At 40.7% G+C, this 22,939-nt stretch overlaps 2 protein-coding genes across 3 annotated transcripts; one reads left to right on the forward strand and one right to left on the reverse strand.

The window, feature by feature from the left end:
• Nucleotides 1-1,688: 1,688 nt before the first annotated feature.
• Nucleotides 1,689-10,847, reverse strand: LOC103713201 (uncharacterized protein At4g28440-like). 2 transcript variants are annotated; one of them, XM_008800031.4, is made up of 2 exons: nt 10,452-10,847; nt 1,689-2,246 (listed from the first exon to the last, which is right to left on the reverse strand). In XM_008800031.4, the coding sequence occupies exons 1-2, from the start codon at nt 10,687-10,689 to the stop codon at nt 2,056-2,058; spliced, it is 429 nt and encodes a 142-aa protein (XP_008798253.3). In that variant the 5' UTR covers nt 10,690-10,847; the 3' UTR covers nt 1,689-2,055. The 2 variants fall into 2 exon arrangements, with proteins under 2 accessions (XP_008798253.3, XP_088560865.1); XM_088704739.1 differs by lacking the exon at nt 1,689-2,246 and adding an exon at nt 4,276-9,549 and having other exon boundaries at nt 10,452-10,698.
• Nucleotides 10,848-12,006: 1,159 nt separating this feature from the next.
• LOC103713198 (protein DEHYDRATION-INDUCED 19-like) lies at nt 12,007-22,891 on the forward strand. Its single transcript, XM_008800027.5, has 5 exons — nt 12,007-12,394; nt 12,542-12,681; nt 18,321-18,398; nt 18,522-18,805; nt 22,422-22,891. The coding sequence occupies exons 1-5, from the start codon at nt 12,313-12,315 to the stop codon at nt 22,528-22,530; spliced, it is 693 nt and encodes a 230-aa protein (XP_008798249.3). The 5' UTR covers nt 12,007-12,312; the 3' UTR covers nt 22,531-22,891.
• The last annotated feature ends 48 nt before the right edge of the window (nt 22,892-22,939 follow it).

Genomic DNA, 22,939 nt, shown 5'->3' on the forward strand with positions numbered 1-22,939 from the left:
CTACATGGTCGTGCAACTACTCGTTCTTGTGGCTCTATCTATCAAGCGCTCATCTCAGTGCACTGTTGTAGGAATGAGCTGCTGTGATTAGAAGCATGCACGGTCACATGGTGCACGCCATTTATCTTGGGCGGCAAGGTCATAGGTCTCAACGTTTGTGTAGAGTGAAGGGAGAAGTAAGAGGGCTATCACCTTCCCAATCCCCAGTTTTCTTAGACACCGAAATCCATCTGAAAAAAAGGCAATTTCTGTCGATTCAAAAATAACAGGATTGTAGTCTGTAGATCTCGAAACATTCCTTCTAGTTGCGTTATATTTTCTACCTTGTTTCTTCATACATTATTAATTGTGTTGAAGATGACACGGAAGCTGTTTGGGCATCCAAACTTGCCCTTTTCCCCTCTTGTGCATGATGGAGATTCTAATAAAACCCGTGCGATAATATAGGCATAATGCTCCCAGATTCTAAGAGCACTATATTTGTTCCTTTCTTTCCTATCTTTTGTTTTGTTGCACTATTGGAGGCCTAAGTTACTATAATATGCTGAACTGAACTAGTCCCCCTTGCAAGCACACGCATGTATATGTGTGTGTGTATAATAATATTCAAGATCAACTTTAACTCGAATATCAATGGAACTATACTCGAGCTCAAATTCAAGCTTCAGCCATAATTAAAAACATAGTTAAAAAATATAACATAATATTATATTTTAAAATATTAAATTAATAAAGTATAGTATAAATAAAATATTATATATATAGAGAGAGAGAGAGAGAGAGGTTATTTTGCCAACCAGCGCATTAGAAGAGCGAAAGAGGAATAGTTGAATCCATATGACCCTTTGGGGAGACCAGATCCGAACATTGCGTCAGCTTATTATGGTGCCATCTGCTGGATATCGCACAGAATGGTTATTCACATATGTGATATCCACACTCCACAGTCAAGTAATCACCTGCACAACTTTAAAGCAAAAGCAAGCACAATGAAAGGATGCGGCTTTCAATTTTCACTGTTCAACTTACAACAACTCGTTCTCCTTGCGCAATAAAAACCTGTAAATTTTTGCGATGCAACTGCATTCCAGGCATCACATTGGCCAAGCTCACATTTGTATATAATGCTATATATCAAGATGTCATTAACATAGGTTCCTGCAATTACAAACCTTTGGATATCTACCCTAGGCTCCAGACCACGAGAAATAGGAGGCTAACATGCAGGCCAGACAAAGAAAGATGCTATTCTCTGAACATAGAACTCGTATATTCTACACATAAAAGCAGGCATGTACAGATACATATCATGTAGCTTAATTGTATGGATCAACATTAAATATGAGGAAATGAAACTAATCCTTTTCCCATATCCCTTGCAAATCGACAAAATGCCTTGAGAGAGAACAAAGCAAATTTGTGCTTTAGAACGGAGTCTCTACTCAGTTTCCTGGGGCAGGGATAAAATGGGAGGACGAGCATCCTTCACCAGGATCGTTTGTCTGCCAAGAAATTTAGGTTCAACTGTGCATATGCGGAAGAGGCCAGAATACAGATGGTTTTAGATGGTTTTAGATTTACAGATACACAACAATCAAGTTTCCAATGGCATGGGGAATGAAGCATAAAGCGTGCTATATGAGCAGGTAGCTATTTGACAAATCATGCTTCTAGCAGTAAAACAGATATTGGCAAGAATTAAAGCAGAAATTGGATAAATCAACAGATTGTCTTTCCACAATTAGATTCTTCAATTTTTCAGTTGAGCATCTCTACGTGCACCAGAGAAAATAACTTGTGCGAACAATTTACAGCCAATGGATAAGTCACATGGATGCAGCGAATAACCCTAGCCAATGGGCAGAATTGTTGACAAGAACAAAATCACACTAGCTTCAGTGGGATTTTGTATAACAACCTCAAAATGCTCTTCTCATAAAACCTCATACATACAAATCTTCGATCAGGGAGTTGAGGATGAAACTACCCAAAAGGCTGTCGAAGTCAAAGCCTTCTTCAGTCCATCGAATGAAATTATATGATAGGAGATCATGTTCACTCTGCCACGACATTTACGAGCTCATACTCCACAAGAGATAAGTTGTTGTCCTCTTTTACTGTAAAATTAGCAGACTCAGTAACCTCAATGCGACCCCATTTGTCAACAGCCAGCCTCATTGAGCCCTTGAACATATCAATCTTTGCATTGCGGAGGATGACAGTGGTGCCCGGTTTCATCAAGTCAACTGTGAAAAGATAAAACCCTTCAGCAAACTGCATCAGATAACCCACTATATCATGAAACCTAGATTTATCAGAAGACCCACAAACTTCTGGGATTAGTTAAGCTGATATAGTTATAACCAACAGCATATGCAGATAGCAAGGTTTATCAGATAAAACCTAGCTTAATCAGATGACGCACAAACATATAACCAAATTCTTCTGCATATCCTATCGGTATCAGTATCAGAATCTCGAGTTCTGGCATTAATTAAAATTTTCAAAGCCCTTAGGAATACAATAACTATACAATTTGGGTTAACGAACATGTCATTTCTGGAAGTCAACTAAGAGGCATTCAATAAAATGTTGAAAACTAAAAGTGCATGATTTGTCTTACTGATGATTAAGCACTTAACAAATAACTCAGTTAAGCAATAGATCTCATTATCCTGCCACACATCAAGGTCACACCTACAGATAAAGCACCTGCCAGAAAAACTACAAGAATGAATTTCAATGTCCCTAAAAATCATCTAAGGATGAATAACAGAATCTCCAAACTCTAATCTCCAAGACTCAATTGTCTCTCTCCTTCCAGATGGCTGACCAAACCAAGGAAAATGTCCAACTTCGTCCCATTCATACAGCCCTATTTAACCAGAGACCATGACAACTGATCTGACCCACAACATGCCATAGGACTCCCAAGACTTTCCCAACACTTAAGTGGGTAACTAATTTTGCACAAAAAGGCTGTATACTATCTTTGACTTCTAGCATTGCATGAAGTACATATTGAAACTCCGGGAGGTTGTCCTGTAAGGACTCCCTTGATCACAAGCTAAAAGATAAATGATTTTCCAAGGAAAGCTTTGGACCCAAATAGAGTCCTGAACACCGCACATTAGTCCAATTGCATCATCTGTTTTGAAGTTCCCACTGCCTCACATCTCCTAGCAACAACACCCATTTGAATAAACAATGGTATGATTGCAAAGCACAACAAACTCATATTTTGGCCAACATATTACTAAATAATTGTTTAGTAACTTGAGACCTAAAGAGTCTAAGCTTAAATGGTTTGCTGAAAATGTTTCAGATATTCGATGAACTGAAAAGAGACGGGCGACGGTTATGTAACTGAGGTGAAATAAACTTTTAGATATTTTCCAGTTAGGGACTTTGTTATGTTTTTCTAGGACATACACATCCCGACATATCCATCTACCAAATACAAGTACGTTAGGTTGGTCGAATATGTGCAACTATTCCAATTCATCATACTATGATATCTTGTATTCTTGCAATTCACAATCATATTCTTTTTTTCACTATTCTAAAGGTAGTTTATGCAACCAATATGTGGAGGCAGCACCTGGACCACACCATATAGGGGTCTCTTTATGTCTTGGGTTACATAAGCTGGCTGCTTATGCCTTGACAGCTGCACATGAGGCTGCATATGCACGCGAATGCCACATGTGCACTCATTTGCCTCAAGTATAATATGTCCTATCAAAAAGTTTGCCATACCGGCCGGTATTGTACCGTACCAGGCATACCGTACCATACCGGTATTGAACCAGTACAAACTCTTGTATCATACCAACATGCGGTACACCTTGCTATCTTGTATTCTACCGTGTACCAATACTATAATAGGATGGTACTGGTACGAAATCTGGTACCGAAATGATGAACTTTGGTCTTATCACTTTTATTTATATAGTATATACTTCAAAGTTTAAACTTTGTTCTAGACCTATGTTTTGTCACTTTTGTTTATAAAGTATGTACTTTAAAGTCTAAACTTTCTTATGGGCTCCTAACAATGCTTTATTGCAATTTATATTTTATTTTTTATATCTTGACTTCATTAATGAATGAAGATAATTTGTGGATCTGTTACTTGAAATTCCATTAATCTAATGGAACTTTAAGCAAGATTTATAGATTAAAGGACAATTCATAATATTGTCATTTTATTAAGTTACCATGTAATACCACGTTAGAATTTGCATTCGAATAAATGCCACTGGGTATATTTAATTTTTGTTATTTTTCTGAATTTTACTGATTAAATTCTAATTTTAATTATTTAGTATTTACATTTAAAAATACAAACTGCATTTGCACCCTACATACCATATACGCACTATCCAGTGACCAAGCTACCCTTATACTATAGCCACTTTTTGAACACTAGTTTTTCTATAAGTACTTGTCATTTATTTTTTTAAAAAAAAAACATTTTCTAGTTTCAGACAGATTCAACTTAAAACGTCTGATTAAAAAAAGCCAAAAGTATTTCGTCCTAGCAGGGGCCAAAACACAAAACATGTTCAGAAATCATTATCTTCAAGAATTCATATGATCATATCCCTATTTTCGAGTTCAATGACATGGCAATCTCTCTTTTTTCAGCACCTACATATTATTCTAAGTGGATGGACTGAACACTATCATTAGCCCTTTTTTCAAGATAATGGCAATTATTTTGAAAGGCTACATTGCTATGCACCCCACTCCATAGGCTACCTATCTCTTCAAAGCTCCATCCCAGACTCTCTCATATTCATCCGTCTTTGACATTGAACTATAACAAACGTTTTACATCTTGATACCGGGTCTCATACTATTTTCATACTATTTCCTTACCAATATGCTGTGACATGGCATGGTACGCCACCATACTGACACATGACAAAGGTGCTAAATCGACAGAACATCCATACCATGTGGTCCAGTAGGTAAAATCTTAACCAAAACCGTGTCCAGAAAGCTCCAATACACTGAGGCAAGGGATGAGAAGGATCTCGTTGGCTGGAAATATGGCAGCACTAGCCTCATTCAGTTGGTGTAGAATTCCAGTCAGGTAGAAAAGGCAGATGTCAAATAGAGGAGTCATTACGCTATGGAGGAGAAAGGATAAAAAGAAAAGTTGAAGAATTATTATTATTATTATTTTTCTGAGTAAAGGTTAGTGATGCTAACAGGTTAGTAAACCGCAAGAACCATTTTGATCCAATTCAAAAACCATGTAGTGGTGGGCTGCTCTTGCTGAAAAGCTTGGTATTGGAACCCAAGATAGGGACCTGACTGTCCACATGAATCTGTCAAGATTCATGTGGAGGCTGTGGGACGCCCGAACTTTTTGTTGGCACTGCACTCAAACAAAGTGATAGATGCAAGACATACATATATGTTCGGTAATATTGCCAAGTATTCAGCAATTTTAAGCAAACTGACAAAATAACAGAGACAATGATACAGGACAACTGCAGGAATGAGAGGGAAGGGGGAAGAAGAGGAGGGGAAGAAGAAGAAGAGAAAAAGAGAAGGGGAAGAAGAAGACAAGGAGGCTAATTTTCTTTCATCATTCATCAAATCCTAAACATCAGGATGGACCCATATATATAGGGTCACAAAATAACAAATAACCCCTACAAATAAAATAATTCCAAAAAGCTCCTAAAATGACAATATGCAAATAAACCCAAATGACAATATGCAAATAAACCCAATCAACATAAAATAAATCAATCTAAAATAAAATCAGGCTGGCTGAATCGGCTGGGACCCGCTGAGCTGGCTGGATCCTGTGGCGACCGGCTGACCTGGCACTAGTGTCCGCACCAACTCTCCTCGGGTGGGAAGAAGTCGACCTCGACGAAAGCGGTTCGGTAAAGCCCCGGTAGTACTCCAACAAGTTCGGATCAATCGGCGGTATCTCCTCGCGCTGGATCCAAGTGTAGCCAGACCTTGGTCGTCCTCGCCAACGAACCAGGAAATGCTGGATGCCTCCATCACTGGTAAAAACTATTTGCTCGGCTAAAATAGAATCAATATACTCTTTTTGTGCTCGATGGAGGGTAAAAGGAAACGAAGATGGCATGAAATCAATAATGGGATGAACAACGGGCGCAGGAAAGTGTGCAGCAAAAGAGTCATCAGGGATTGCAACCAAATCTTTAACAGTAATAGTAAGGCTATGACCAAAATCAAATGGAAAGTCAATGGCATAGGCGTCAGTGCCATCCTTGTGCAACACCCTAAATGGTCCAATACTAAGAGACTGCAATTCCTTAAGATGGATCATTATGTAACCCCAAGTTTGAAATTCTTTAGCATGGAAATCAGCTTGCATCTTATACTGAGCAGTACATGCATGAATGCCCTTATGGATTTCCTGATACGACTTATGAATGTGTTGTGTAAATGCATATGCAGGCTCAGAAATCCTAACATCAATTTCGATGGGTTGTGCGAGGGCATATCCAACTACACTCATGGTAGACTGGTCAGACTCGTTATCTGACTGTGCAAGCAAGCTAGGTGGAGTGTGGGTGCATCCTAGGGTTTCAGGTTTGTCATCACACTCTTCCTCAATGTCCTGAATGTCATCGAGGTTTGGTTCATAGATTTGCTCCTCTAAGTCATCTATGTCACCTCCCTGCTCTTGCTGAGCAATAACGAAAAATTTGTTCGCACATTGGGAGGTAACGTGACCAAAACCTTGGCATTTGTAACACCGAATTTTGGAATGTGGTTTGGGAGGCTCACCAAGCATTCCCTTGCCATTAGTGTCTCGGCCTGTGACATGGGCAGTAGGAGGGGGCCTATGAGTAGTGGACCCTACAGAAGGTTTGGACCCTAAGGAATTAAGGCCGGTGGGAGTGCTCCATATGTCAGGGCGCCTTACAAATGTGGACTTAGTGTTCCATCGATATAGGAGATCGTCTTGGTAGTTAAGGGGCAGGTATTTTTCTTTAAGTCTCTCTTTCATCTCTACCCAATCAGTTACTTCATGTTGATGTCTCCTAGCTAACAGATGTTCGGTACTTTGCCAGAAAAGTTTAGCTCGACCAATGAGCTTCATTCTGGCGAACCGAACCTTCTTCTTTTCAGACAAATTATACCACTCAAAGAAGTGGTCCATCTCGCGTAACCAATCGGAAAAAACCTTCGGATCAAGACGACCATCAAAAGTGGGGGCTTCAACCCTAATGCCTCGCATTACATTTTCATCAGGATCACGAGGTTCTTTGGGTTCTACGGTATGTCGGTGACCTCTATCAACATGAGGAATGGGACCAGGTCCTCTAGGGCGAGGGAAGGCATAATGGTGACCTGGAACAAACCTATTATCAAAGTTGTCCTGCCGAACCGAGGCTTGTTGTTCTAGGATGTCGTCCTCATCAACACCCGGTAAATGGGGAGTACTAGCTCTTTGGGATCCAATAACCCTTTGAAGTGAAACCTCAATTGAATCGAGTCGGGCATTAACCTGGGTGGACATTGTGGTTAGGTCATGAATTTGGGAGTTGTTTGCTTGGACTTCGGCATTGGTATTTTGGACTTGAATATTAGTGTCGTGGATAGCTTTTAATAGGGCTTCGATTTTGGAATCCATGCCTAATTGGGACTTAGGATGAGATGCGACACAACCACTACGTAGATGCATAAAATGAATGACAAAATGTATGATCCGACCAACTATAAATGTTCCTAAGTAGACCTAATGCATGAAATGAATTCAAAATTGCAAAGTAGATACTCAATATAATCGGAAGCTAACTCAAGCAATTGAAATTGGCTTTGAATTACGTAATAAATTCAGATAAGAAGTTGCAGTCAAATAGTACTAGTTTTCAGTGTGTTGCAGGGCTGCACAGAGCCTAAAAGAACTCCCAAAGATTAGATAGCCCTAAAATTAATAACAAAGATAGGCCACTAGTAGGGTTTTGGTGTTGTTTGGAGTGGATGTGTTGAATTTTCAGGAAGCAATATCAATAGAGCACTTAAGAGTTAATTAATTCTAAATTTAGACAAACAAATAAAATTTGTAGTAAGGGAAGAAACCTGATCTGGGTTGGGGTGACGACCAGAAGCGCTGCACAGCAAGTAGGCTTGTCAAACGACTCCAATTGGGGTTGATCTCAGCAACTCGGCGGGCCTGTGCAAAGCAATTTGGTAGGTTCGGCGACGGCGGCCTGTTTGAATAGAGGGTGGGGTTGTGATGCACAGAGGCGGGCCTGAAAGTAGGGCCCGCGAAAGAGGGGCCGGGCGGCTGGGGTGTAGCTGGGCCCGAAAGGCCCACAGGCTAGAAAGAGAGGGTGGTGCAGAAGTGGGCTAGATGATGGCCGTGTTGTGAAGAGGGGAAAATGTCGGGAGGGAGGTTGACGGCGGTGAAGAAGGGATTTTGGGGAAGACAAGAGGGTGGCGAGCGAGGACGGGAAGGCGGAGGCGTTGGTTCCGGTGTCGTTCACGGGAGACGTCGACGGGTCGCAGTGAAGGCGGAGGCGGTCGGGGCGAGCGGCGGTAGTGGAGGATGGCGCGCGGGCGTTCTGCTCGAGCGGCGACGGCTCGGTGGGGCGCTCGGCGGCTGACAATCACCGTGGCGGAAGCGGCAGAGACCTCGGGATGCTTGGAAGAGAGAGCGGCGCTGCGGAAGAGGGCGGAGGATGGACTGCGCTCGGAGGAGGAATGCTCGGCGGAGGCGGCGACGGCTGCTGGTGACGATTCAGGCGCCGACGGCTCGGGCGTCAGTGTTCGGCGGCGGCGGTACTGCTGCGGCGTCGGCTCGGTGCAGGCGATGCGGACCGGTGGAGACTCGGCGAGGGGCGGCCGATCGAGGAAGATGACAGGTAGTTTTTTTTTTTTTCTCTTTTCTCTTTTCTTTTCTTTTTTTTTTCTTTTTTTTTTTTTTGGTCACGTGCAAGTCACGTGCGAGGATTTTTTTTTTTTTTTTTTTTAAGGACCCGGGTTACCGGGTTGTGGGTTAACTGATTAGGACCCACCCGTTAACCTGCTCCCAACCTCCCGACGGTTTCGGGAGGGTTTGCCGACCCTCGTGGCAGCGCTGCGGAAGGGAGGGGAGGTCGCGGCGGCGGCTTCAGGTTTGCGGCGACAGTCGGCGGCCGGTCACGGGCTCCAGCCGACGGCGGCGTCCAACTGGAGGCGACAAGCGACGGCGAGCGGGAGGGAGCCGGTTGAAGATGGTGGGCCCGTGGCGGAGGAAGTCGGGCGGAGCGCGGCTGATGGAAAAGCGGCGGGCGGTGGTGCTTCAAGGGTGGCAGCGCAACGTTGCAGACGGCCGCAGAGAAGATGGCCATGGGTTTGACAGCGGCCGGAGGTACTGCCGAAAGGGGCTTTCCCCTTTCTCTGGTGAAACCGGGAGGGAGAGAGATGGCCCCTTTGATGATCAGAACTGACGGAGAGAAGGTGGAGCCTGTTCTGGTTGTTGGTGGGAACCGAGGGGGAGAATAGGCTGGATCGTGGCTTTGGCAACAGGGGCAAAACCGGGCTGCTCTGATACCAAAGCTGATACAGGACAACTGCAGGAATGAGAGGGAAGGGGGAAGAAGAGGAGGGGAAGAAGAAGAAGAGAAAAAGAGAAGGGGAAGAAGAAGACAAGAGGCTAATTTTCTTTCATCATTCATCAAATCCTAAATATCAGGATGGACCCATATATATAGGGTCACAAAATAACAAATAACCCCTACAAATAAAATAATTCCAAAAAGCTCCTAAAATGACAATATGCAAATAAACCCAAATGACAATATGCAAATAAACCCAATCAACATAAAATAAATCAATCTAAAATAAAATCAGGCTGGCTGAATCGGCTGGGACCCGCTGAGCTGGCTGGATCCTGTGGCGACCGGCTGACCTGGCACTGGTGTCCGCACCAGACAAACTATACTAAAGTGCTATAAGCTAAGAACTGGATAATATGAGATCCAAGGAGGAATATATGATATGAGATCCAAGGAGCAAACATCCAAAACCAGAAAAAAAAGAAGAAGAGAAGGTTAAGATTTTGTAGTCTACAGTATAATGCCAGGTTAGAAGCACTTCCAGAAAGGTATTTTACCAATGAAATTTAGTTAAAATCACATTTTGGATTAAAACTTGGAGACGAAAAAGAATTTCTTGAATCTATGGAAAGAAAAAGGTCAAACAGGTAAAAAAATCGATTTTGTAACTGGACAAATAAGAAAGCCCGTTGATCTCGGAACCCTATGCGATCATTTCTATGAAACAAATGCAGGAGAGAGAGAGAGAGAGAGAGTTCCCGATACAGAAATCTCCAACATGTATTCGGACGAACAGCCATTTAGATTAGGGTTTCTCGATCAACGACAGAAGAGAGAGAGAGAGAGAGAGAGAGAGAGAGAGAGAGAGAGAGAGAGAGAGAGAGAGAGAGAGCGGAGGCGAACCCTGGTCGCTGCGGGCAGTGAAGACGATGGTGCCGGTCTCGTCACCGACGAGGCATTCGGCGATCCTAGTGGGGCGGAGTTGGGCGGAGTCGGTGCGGCCCTTGTCGAGCACCATCTTGGAACTCAACACCTTGGCCGTGAGGGTATGGCCGCTCGTCCCCGGCTTCAGCTGGTCCACCTTCGTAAACACCGGCTTCCTCTTGGCTCCTCCTCCTCCCTGCTGCTGAGCCGTCGCCATGCCCGAACCGTAGAATAGAGGGACAGATAAAAACCCTAACCCGGTGAACCAGTCTGAACGCAACGAATCCCGGACTTCATAAATAAATGCAAGTTAGCCCCTCTCTTTCCAAGATATCCGTTTTTTATCGTCTCCGGACACACTTCATGCACCTTACTGCCCGGAATGGGTTCATGAATCATGATGGACACAGAGCGGAATGGTTCTCGCTGGGTTGGGTTGAAAAAATTCCTGACCCATACCTACCCCACTTATAGTCCTGTTTAAAAAATAAATTAATACTCATTTATTTATTTTATTCGGCCCCGCGCCTCGACAATAAAATTATTTCATGCTTAGCTTTTGTAGAAATAATTAAAATAGAAAGGAAAACATTATAGATTTTAATCAAGTCGCTTCACTCACTATTTTTAAAATTCACTTAATCATTAATTATGTAAGAGTTCCTCATTATATTAATCAATCTTGATGACGCCATGGCCTTTTATAGTAATACTATTATTATGAGGGTTTAGTAAAGGATTTTAAAGGTTGTTTGGTCCATTGTGACCCATCAAGGTGGAAAGGTAACAACATAGCCCAACACATTTATAATTAATTTAGCTTGCAAATGAAGCCTAAGAAAATTAATAAATACAGATATTATATATATATATATATATATATATTATAAATTAAAGATGGACTGGACTTAAAGGGGGGCACTGATTGCTATTGATTCCAAAATGGATGATAGAGCATCTAAATGGAAGGCATTTTATAAATATTTAAAAATTAAAAATCATATAGATGCTCTATCATATAATTTTTAATTTTTAAATATTTATAAAATGCCTTTAATTTAGATGCTCTATCACCCATTTTGGAATCAATAGCAATAGGTGCCCTCTTTACAGTCCATCTTTAATTTATCTATATCTATATATATATATATATACATATATTTATATGTAATATCTGTATTTATTAATTTTCTTAGGCTTCATTTGCAAGCTAATTAGGATGCCGTGGGTCAGCGAAATTAAATGCATCAATCTAGTTGGACCCACTCGGACCCTTGCAATCTGGCTAATATGCTTTGGACCTCTGGTTGGGGATAAGAAAAAGAAAAAAAGAAACTGTCAGGTACAATGCCCCTGATCCTCTCAAACAGGACGTGACTCGGAGAGCTTATCATGTTTCCGCCCACCGGGAAAGGGAAACCCATGAATAATAAAATGAGAATAGAGAACGTGTCAGTTCTTGATTGGCCCTCCACAGCAGCGTGGCGCTTGATCTCTTTTTTTCTTTGACATCGACAAAAGGATGCCCTAGCGCACACCGCCTCTTGGTTGCCACGTCAGCTATCGGACATGGTCACGAATGGAAACCAATAAAAAAAATCCACTTTTCATCTTCTTTTCCTCTGCCTCGCCCTCTGTCGCCCCCCTCTCACTTCTCCCTCTCCGTTGCAAGAAAAATTTGTCTCGGGTCGATCGGAAATCCATCGAATTCGAGGAATTTAGGTTAAAAATCTGGATTAGAAGACGGAGAGAGGAGAAAATCGGGGGGAAGAAACCCTTCCTTTGGGGTGGATTTGGGAGCCGGTAGCCCTGCAATCCTATCTTCTTCGGCCTCCGATCGATGGATTCCGATCTATGGATCTCCCGTCTCGCAGCCGCCAAGAGGCATTACTTGCTTCAGCAGCCCCAAAACCCCCAATCAGGTCTTTGCCTCGTAGTTTGTTCCTTTGTTTCCTGTTTTGTTTTTCTTTTTTCGTAACAGTGGTTTCTTGGATCCGGCGTTGTTCTTGTTCATTGGAATTGCTGTTAGATTATTTTTCAATTTTAAAATTGGAAAGTTGGGTGGACAGATCGGCTGGGCATCGATGACGTCGAGATGGAAGAGGAGGTCCGCTTGGATTTTCCCTGCCCGTACTGCTACGAGGATCACGACATCACGTCGCTATGTTCCCACCTCGAAGACGAGCATGCTTTTGAGTCTAAAGCCGCTGTGAGAATCAAAACCCTTATCTTTGGTCGATTTATTTGTTCTTCGTTTTGGATAAATTAGCTTCGTGTTGGTGGTTGTTAGCGACCATAATTAGTCGCACGTTTTTCAGACAAGGGAAAAGAAAAGAAAAGAAAACTTGGTTGTTTGGGTCACTGACCACAGAACAATCTTTTTTGCTTTTATTCTTTTGCCTACTTCCTTTCTTGTTTGATTGTTAAAGGCTTAAAGCCAAACCCATGCAAAAACGATTATTTTAGTGCTGTAAATGTGTCACGGTATTTTCTTGTTAGAATGTGGAGGTAATAAACCAACATGTATCAGTTTCATGTTGGACAACAATCCTGAATGGGAAATCCATCTAACAGTTTTGTTGTCTGCCGGCTGAGATATGCCCTTTACCACTCCCTATTCATGGCATGGTATGGTGGTTGTTGTTGTAAATATAGACACGTATTGTCAGCTGGAAAAGATCTCCCAACAATTGTCATTCATTTTATTGTTGTCTAGTGTCAGGAGCAAGTCCTGGTAATAATGCTAGGTGGAAAGGTTATTTTTATGCAATGCAAGAAGCACTTGACCATGGGATGACGCTTACATTGAAAGAAATTGTTTCCTTTTCATAAGATGAAGTTTGTGCTTAGATGGATCGTTGGCACCGTTGGTAAACACAGATAGGTATATTCTAGTATCTCACAAGCCCCTTGTCGCATAATGCATCTGAAGTTGCAATCTTGACTAGACAAATCTTATCATTTTGATCTACTTATGCCATCCATGAGGTTATCTGCCAGCATTAAACTCTCAGACATCAGTATAGGGGCTTAGAAATGTATAATGAAGCTTGAAAAGATGCTCATTAGATATTATGAAATCCAACGTATCATTGTTGATACATATCATAATTTTGAAAGGATGTAGTTTGTTATGAAACTATTCTTCAATCACCTCAAAATTATTTCTTTTTTCCAGTATTCAAGTCCTTTTAGGGATTTATGGATGTGCACTGGATTTCCGTTAAATGATTGCTGTGATTGCAAATAACATGTTTATATTGGCATCTTCAAGTCATGGTTAATTACATATTGATTGGGTTAAATTGTTTAAACTTCTGTTAATTATCAATGTTTTGCGCTCATCAGCTATACAAATATAGTTTAACAAATAATGGACCAAAAGATGAGCATAACAGATAATTGCAGTATATACTACTTCTATAAATAAATGAATCCAATATAATAAAAAATCTTAATTAACTCCTGTGGCTCTTGCTTGACATGAAGGGTACTGAACATGAGATGGTCCAGACGTACACAAAGCTTCCCCTTTATAGAAAGTCATTAACAAGCATATTGCTTTGAACTTCCCTTGCAATTCTGAGCACTAAAATTTGTCACAAACCAAAGAGCATTCAACTTTTTGTTATATAAATGGGGCCAATAACTCACGCGGATTTGGATGTTAAATAAATTCGGTATTTATTCGACTGTACCAAACGTCAACTGCTTAAGTGTTTGTAACCTGCCTTTCATCATTGTACATATAGAAGTGGAAGATGCATAAAGAGCAGAAGACTTCAGACCTATTAGTTTGTTTAACAAGACTTACACAAGATTGCAACTAAAGTTCTTGTTAACAAATTGAGAAGTGTCGTTGGGGATCTGATTGACGGTTCCCAATATACTTTCTTAGAAACAGAATGATTCTGTATTGCATGGCTTGTGCTCATTAAATGGGTACTAGTTCAAGAAGAACAAAGAGGTAGGATTATTATTCAAGTTTGAGAAGTTTTATGACAGTGTTGATTGGGATTATTTGTTGAAGGTAATAAGACTGAGAGTTTGGCAATAAGTGGATAGGATGAATAAAGAATTTACTTTCACTGGAAATTAGCTGAACTGGTTAATTTAGATTGGAGAACTCGTGTAAAATTAAATGTGGCAAGGGATTAAGAGACAGGCATTCCTTATCTCCTCTTTTATTTGTTTTAATGGTTGATGCTTTGATGGTTTTGAGCGGAATGACCTGCAATGGGATTTAGGGCTTTTTTCAGGTTTGAGGGCTAATTCAGTTGAGACACGACTGATAAATCTACAGTTTGCCAAAGATTCACATTTTTTCTGCAAGGCAGATTAGAATCATGTCAGAGTTTAAATTGGGTATTTCACTATTTTAAAGGACTTTCAGTTTTAAATATATATTCTTTAAAAATTTTCAAGCAATACCTAGGATTTGAATCCTGGACCTCCTCCAAGGGCAAGCCCTTAGGGGAGAGGTGCCAACCAACTGAGCCAACATTCGTTGGCTTTAAAAATCAATTTTCACAAAAGCTCTCTTATAGTTCTGGGTGATTCATAGTATTGTGTGAGTCTATTGAATTGTAAGGTTGAGAAAATTCTCCATTTAATATTTGGGTCTGCCTTTGAAGGATTGTGATTTCAGAAAAGAAGATCAGTATTCCTTCATAACGAAGGTCGAGAGAGTCTGTCAGCATGGAGAGGCAGATTTTTTATCTTTGGATGGAAGGCCTACTTTGGTAAATACAGTTTTGAGGTCATGTCAATATACTGGTTACCATATTGGGTACTAAACAGAGTCAGAAGGAATTTCCTGCAGAAAGGAGTGAATAAAGAGAAAGGGTGGATACAATTTGGTTGACTGGATGGTGGCATGTAGGAGTTTGGACGTATGCAATTTTAGGGAGCTTAATATGAATTTATTAGGAACATTGTGCTGGAGAGTAATGAATTCTCAGGCGAATGTTGCGTTGAACTGATCAGAGGCATCAGACAGATAACCTGAGATTGAAAATGGATTCTTTTAGATTGAAGGATTCAAGTCGGATGTTTTGGAGGAATGATACTGAATTTGGTAATGTTTTCAAGCACGAACTGATATCAGTGTTGGGAACCGGCAACTCATATCGTTCTGGTAGGTTACTTGGATTGGAGAGAGTGCGCTGACTCTTAAATTTCCGAGATTATTTAGTTTGGCTCGGATGGAGATGCTTCAGTTGCCTCTCCATGGGGTAGAGGTAATGGGAATATTAGTTTTGGATTTCTATCTCAAGAATTATAGATTGACCTATAGAATCTTTCACATTTTTTAAGGTTGTATTTGGTGAGATTTGAAGAAGTGGTAGTTAAGAAATAGGGTTAGAATCGGGCCAAGCCACACCCTTGCTCAAGCCTGGCCCGATTTTTTTTTGGGATTTGTGCCAAGCTTAGGCTTGAAGAATTTTTTTTTCCAAACTTGAGCCCAAGCACGGTCCCAACCAAAATCCAATAAGGCTGCCTGAATTAGCCCCTTTGGGCCAACAGACTAGGCCGACCCGAGTTGGCCCGATTAATGATTGTTAGCCTTATTAGCCTAAACCATGTTCTAGTTTCTGTTCTACTAATCTCCACCTGGGCATCCCCTCCGCACTGTTGGTGACTGCAGTCTCTCGTTCCACATGGCCATTCTCCGGTCAGATCAACTCCAACTCCATTTTCATTGCTCTTCTCGTCTGGACCCTTGAGGATGTCGTAGGCTGCCACAATGTCACCATCTTTGTTCCATGTAATAAGGCCCTCAAGTGCAGCCAATGGTTGTGAAGACCCGTGCGGGTGTGTGTTTAGTCTCACATCGGTTATTCGCTGGGTAGATTTTGGGTACTTATACAAGATCAAGAAATTCAAATAATACTTTTCGGCTAGTCATTTTGGGTGAGGTCCTGGATTGTTACAAATGGTATCAGAGCGGACTCGGCCCATAATCTATGTGGACTAGGAACACTGCATTACGGATCTATTGGGGCTGACCATGGGCCAATCGTGGTATTTGTAATTAGATTTGAATGAATTTGAACCCTTAGCCTAATGAGGACGTGAAGGCTTGAACGGGGGGAGTATGTAAGGATCCGTGCGGACGTGTGCTTAGTCCTACATCGGTTATTCGTTGGGTAGATCTTGGGTACTTATATAGGATCAAGAAACTCAAATAATATCTTCCGGTTAGCCATTTTGGGTGAGATTCTGAGTTGTTATAAGTATCCTTAGCTTGACAAGGACGTCAAGACTTGAACAGGGGGAGTATGTAAGGATCCGTGCGGGCGTGTATTTAGTCTTATATCAATTATTTGCTGGGTAGATCTTGGATACTTATACAGGATCAAGGAATCCAAATAATACCTTCCGGCTAGCCATTTTGGGTGAGGTTCTGGGTTGTTATAAATGGTATCAGAGCGGACCCGACCCATAACCTATGTAGACTAGGAAACACTGCAGCACGGATCCATTGGGACTGACCACGGGCCGATCGTGGTGTTTGTGATATTTTTGAACCTTTAGCTTGACGAGAACGTCAGGGCTTGAATAGGGGGAGTATGTGAGGACCCGTGCTGGCATGTGTTTAGTCCCACATCGGTTATTCACTGGGTAGATCTTGGGTACTTATACAGAAACAAGGAACCCAAATAATATCTTCCGGCTAGCTATTTTGGATGAGGTCCTGGGTTGTTACAATGGTTGTGTAGCCACCTTTTGGGCCAAGTTTGGACTTAGATCTTGGTCGACTTCGAGCTTAATTTCGGGCTTGGTCTTCAGGCCTGATCCAGGATCTAGCCGTCGGTCAGGCCTTGTAAAGTTTTCTTAATAATGAGGATATTCTTGGAGGCTATATTGATCAAATTTGGAAACCAAAGTCAAGGCATTTTGTTCGTTGGCACTCAAAAATAAGATTTATACAAAAAGAGAATATGATCAAGAGGAAGTGAGCAGAAGGTGATAAATGTGCTTTATGTTTCATATGCCTGGTGAATGTTGTTCATCTTTTCTTGGCATACTAGTTTGTGAAGAAAATTTGTATGCGACTACAAGAAACTTTTTATTTTAGGAGGTCAGGTTCTATTAGATTTGTGTCGACCATTTGAAGAAAGAAACATATGAAAATTAAGGGCAATGATGCCTGGGATGCAGATATATCAGCACTTATTTGGGAGGTATGGTGGGAATGGAATGCTAGAATTTTCTTCAAGAAATATTCTTCACCTGATGATATCCTGTTTAAGTCTTCTATCTTGTTCGATCTTGGATTCCAAGAACACCATAAACGAAGAAAATGAAGATTGTTGCCCCCCCCCGGCCTGCCCGCCTTTTCTTTCTTTTTTTTTTTTTTTTGGCTGAGGCTGCTGACTATACTCATTGCGGAAGAGGTTTGAGCTTTTCTTGTTAACCTGGTGCTTTGGGATTTGGTGTTGAATTTATGACTGTTTCTTCTTGTTTTTCCAGGTAACTTGGGATAGAAGTGAATGTAGTTGTTGATGATAATTGTTTTACTTTAATAGTTGTTGATAATATAAATTTAATAGTAAATATTTCTTTATTTTTGGAAAAGTTTGTGACCTATGGCCAGAATAAATATTACCAGAGTATTAGATGATGCTGGGAGTTATACTGTATTTAGATTTTTTATCTCTTTGTCAGGTTTTTAGATGTGTCCATCCATGCTGATCTCCATAAAGAATAATATTCTCACCAATGCTCATTGACCATATGCACAAACTGATGGAACTGACTGACTGGGTTTTATTGGTAACAGTGAACAATAATATTGCAGCTCATGTTCATGATGTAGGTCTTTTCCTTTTCTTCTTGTTTCAGGTCTGCCCCATCTGCTCTGTTAAGGTTGCAAGAGACATGCTAAATCATATAACAATTCAACATGGGCACTTTTTCAAGATATCCTTTTCCTCTACAAATTGTGTTGGGTTTATTCCTATGATATACTCTTGCAGCAAGTGAATTGTAAATTGTTAAAACATAAAATAAGATATTATCACTTTTCTCCTTAACTAGGATCACTTGCAGAGACGACGACGATTACGCAGATTTGCTATTCCCAGCAGCCAGACACTTTCTATGCTGGGAAGAGACCTTAGAGAGGCTCATATGCAATTACTTTTGGGAAATGGGGCCTATCGGTCTAGCAACAACAGTGCATCAAATACTTCGGCTGATTCATTTCTTTCATCATTTGTCCTAAATTTTCCACCATCTGAAACTGAAGAAACTTCAAAATCTTCCATCTCCTCTGCAAAGGATGCTTGTATAAAACAAGCAACACCTTTGCAGACTTGGAAATCAAGGTAATGTTCAAACTTTTCCTCTCTTTGATGTTGAATATTATTGGTGTATTCATTTCACTTCTTTCTAATGCTTCTCATCGAGAATATTACTTTTGTTCTGCAAGGAAGATATTGTTGCGGTTATTCTAGTAGAAAGAAAATGTTCGCTTTAAAGATTGGTAGTCCTAAAACTAGTGATAGAAAAAAATTAGTGGTTGTTTGCTTTCTGTCCAGATTTTGTTCTCAAAAAAGAAGGCCAGAATGAGCATAGATATAGAAAATGTTGGTTGATACTCCATTTTTTTCATTGAATGTGTAGGTATAGATGCTATAGATTTGAAGTTGGACCCCTATACAAATAGTTTTCTTCTGCATCTATACAACATGTTAATTGGTTTTGAAACTTTAGGATCAAGCTAGCTTTGTTATCAAAAAGAGACAGAAAATCATTAACGAGCCTAGTACCGAATCATAGACATTTTAGGCAGGTACTAGGTCATGAAAATTCTATTTTATGTGATAAAAAAATAGTTTAACTTGATAAATTTACTTAATGAAACAACATTGATAGGAAACTTCTCTCTTTTACAGGTGTTCCTTTGAGTTGGTTGTTACGGCACAGAAAAAAAAGTTTTGCAACTAGAGGATAAAGTAATGATAAGTAACTAAGGCGGTATGACCATGTAAGTATGCATGTATATGCATCTAGGGAAACAACCTACACAAATATCCTATTAGTCAGCATGATGCCCTAGTAACAAGGTTTTGGAAAGCAGTCATGGTGAGTGAGTGGCTGGGTATTGCATAGTGCGCCTATGTGGTATGCTGCTGCATAACAGGCACATATATGGTTATTATTTTATGAAAACATTAAAAAATATAAATGTGTATTGAAGTAGATAAAGTAGAAAGAAATCGGTCAACATTCAGAAAAGAATTAAGTGTACACTTTCACACATGGAATGCCGTACCGGTACGTACCGCTCCGACCGTGGACCGGTACCGGAACGGATATTCGGAGCCCGTACCGGCCGGTACCGGCCTCGTACCGGTGCGAACCGGCCGGTTCGCACCGGTACGATTTTTTTTTTTTTTTAGAACCACAGCGCCGCGCGCTGTGGTTTTTGAAACCACCGCGTACCGGCCGGTACGGGACCGGTACCAGCCGGTACGTACCGGACCGGTACCGTACCGGTCCGGCCAGCCACCGGTACGCCGACCGGTACCGGTACGGCGGACTTATTTGAGAGCATATTTTAGTAATCTACAGCATGTCAATATAAAAAATAATGAAACCTTTTAAGTCAAATACAACGAAGAAATCTACAAATTATTAGATGAAGAGTGAGAGAGAGAGAGAGGAGGAGGAGGAGGAGGAGGAGGAGAAAGAAAGATGCAGCTATTAGCATAAGGCCTTAGCTGCTTGGGTCCATGTCGGCATTTGAATATCCACTATGCGAACAGCTGCATACGTCGACCTTGTTGGCCCAATAGGCAGGTACTAGGTCATGAAAATTCTATTTTATATGATAGAAAGATAGTTTTAACTTGATAAATTTACTTAATGAAACAACATTGATAGGAAACTTCTCTCTTTTACATGTGTTCCTTTGAGTTGGTTGTTATGGCTTAGAAAAAAAAGTTTTGCAACTAGAGGATAAAGTAATGATACGTAACTAAGGTGGTATGAAACAACCTACACATATATCCTATTAGTCAGCATAATGCCCTAGTAACAAGGTTTTGGAAAGCAGTCATGGTGAGTGAGTGGCTGGTATTGCATTGTGCGCATATGTGGTATGCTGCTGCATAACAGGCACATATATGGTTATTATTTTATGAAAACATTAAAAAATATAAATATTTATTAAACTAGATAAAAATAGAAAGAAATCAGTGAACATTCAGAAAAAATTAAGTATACACTTTCACACTTATTTGAGAGCATATTTTAGTAATCTACAGCATGTCAATATAAAAAATAATGAAACCTTTCAAGTCAAATACAACAAAGAAATCTACAAATTATTAGATGAAGAAAGTGAGTGAGAGAGAGAGAGAGAGAGAGAGAGGAGGAGGAGGAGGAGGAGGAGGAGGAGGAGAAAGAAAGATGCAGCTAATAGCATAGGGCCTTAGCTGCTTAGGTCCATGTCGGCGCCTGAATATCCACTATGCAAACATCTGCATACATGGTCGCCCAGCAGAGTGCAGTCAGCAGACCACTCTGCATATGCGGCTGTATGGGTTGGATTTTAAAATAAGAACCGGCACTACATGGCTGCATCCTATGGTCTTAGTACTTGCTAAAACTCTCACAAGATGCACATGAAAATTCCAGTCTAATAGATACTACTATATAATGAGAACTTTAGAGGTGAGTCTCAAAGCTAGAGGTGTGTCTCCGCTCTCCACCCTAGGCTCCCTCCACTGTGAAGTTCACCATGCTTGGATTCGGCTCCAGGTATCTGTTTTTCCCCCTTCCTTTAAATGTGAAGTTTTGGCCCTGTTTTCTAGGAAGAGTTCGTACCATTTATGTCATCGATTCACCTAATTGACTTTTACTCAGGAGCCATATCTTATGTTGGAGATCTTCATGCTTTGTTTGTATAAATTAGGATGGATCACTGTGTGCCTAGTTGTTCAATCTTATGGTTTAGAAAGCCCAAATCAGGCAAAAACCTAGCATCCCCTCCCTCCACCATTTGACTTCTAGGTGACACCTACAGGTGTTGCATGCTGATCTGAATGCATCCATTTCCCAGACAAGAGCCACAACTTGGCCCAGCTACTCGTGCATACAGTGAACAAGTAATATTTTTTCCAATCTATATATGATTACAAAGTGAGGTGTGTTGCACCAGAGGCACCTCCAACCTATTAAAGCTGTATATACATTTTAGGAAATATATTCCTATCTTTGATTTACTATTACTGAAGATAAAAGATCCACGACTACTGGAACCATGTCAGTTACTCAGATGGCAAATAGACCATCCATCCCACCAGGCTACTGTTTTCCCATTGTTTTTGGTTATAAATTTCAGCATACAGGACACAGATTTTTACTCAAAGAGAAAGTACTGGAACAAATGTACTATTATTAGTCTATACAGCCAGCTATATGCATCTACAAGGACAATAAATGACAAATACGGCGCAGTTGGGGTTCATGTATATGCAGGTTCAATGTATGCAACTTACTTGCAAATTCATTGGTGGAGTTATAGGATATATATAGATATATATGTATATATGCAAGAGGACTATAAAACCTGCAAGCTTGTTCCTGATTTTTGGGGTGGCTTTTCCTCATATATTACTGATACTATGTTATGCTTTCTTATTGATGATAGCTAGACAGACCAAGATAGATTGTCAAACTCTTGGTTTCATTACTTTAGTGAGTCATCTTGTTGGTCATGGATGCGTAGGGGATGCAGCCAGTTCCTTTTTATAAAATCTGAAAATTATGCATGAACATCAAGCATATTCTTAGATTTTGGACTTGAAAAGAACATTGACTGCAAAAAGAGTCTTAGGACTCTCTTTCTGGTACACTGTGCATGATGCATTTGTGTGCATTACCATGAGTTTTAATGCATCCTAGGTCTAATGCAAGTCTTTTTCTACATGGCAGTCTTGACTTGTCCTTGAGTCATGAAGAGAGGGAACAAAAGCTGAAACAGGCAACTGTTAGAGCAACATTTGTGCAAGATCTGCTTCTGTCTGCTTTATTTGGTGATTGACCGAGGCTGCACCTAAACCTAATTGCAAATGGGTTGTTGGTGATTCCAAATGCCCTAGAACACACTTCTGGTAACTGAATTATAGGTGAATGATTTTGTTAAGGTGTTCTGGGGCCTTGACAGCATGAGGTGCGAGATCATGTAACGGCCCTGTACACATTCTATAGATGCTATCAAGGTCAAGTGACATCTCCCATCTTTGCCGCCTCTTAGGAAAATGCAAGTTGAATTGTACGATACATAAAGTATCATCGTGTTCGAATAAATCCACTCATCTATTCTACGAGTACTTAATATGCAATATGTAAAACTCGGTATGTATGAGTATGAATCAGTTATATTATTGGTATTTAATTAGAAACCCGCCCTTTCTCGTACAGTGTCATATCCAGCATCAGCATTCGGCAGC

This window comes from Phoenix dactylifera, chromosome 9, assembly GCF_051530095.1.
Source record: "Phoenix dactylifera cultivar Ajwa chromosome 9, Ajwa_hap1_PhDact_Kaust_v1.1, whole genome shotgun sequence".
Taxonomy (NCBI): Eukaryota; Viridiplantae; Streptophyta; class Magnoliopsida; order Arecales; family Arecaceae; genus Phoenix; species Phoenix dactylifera.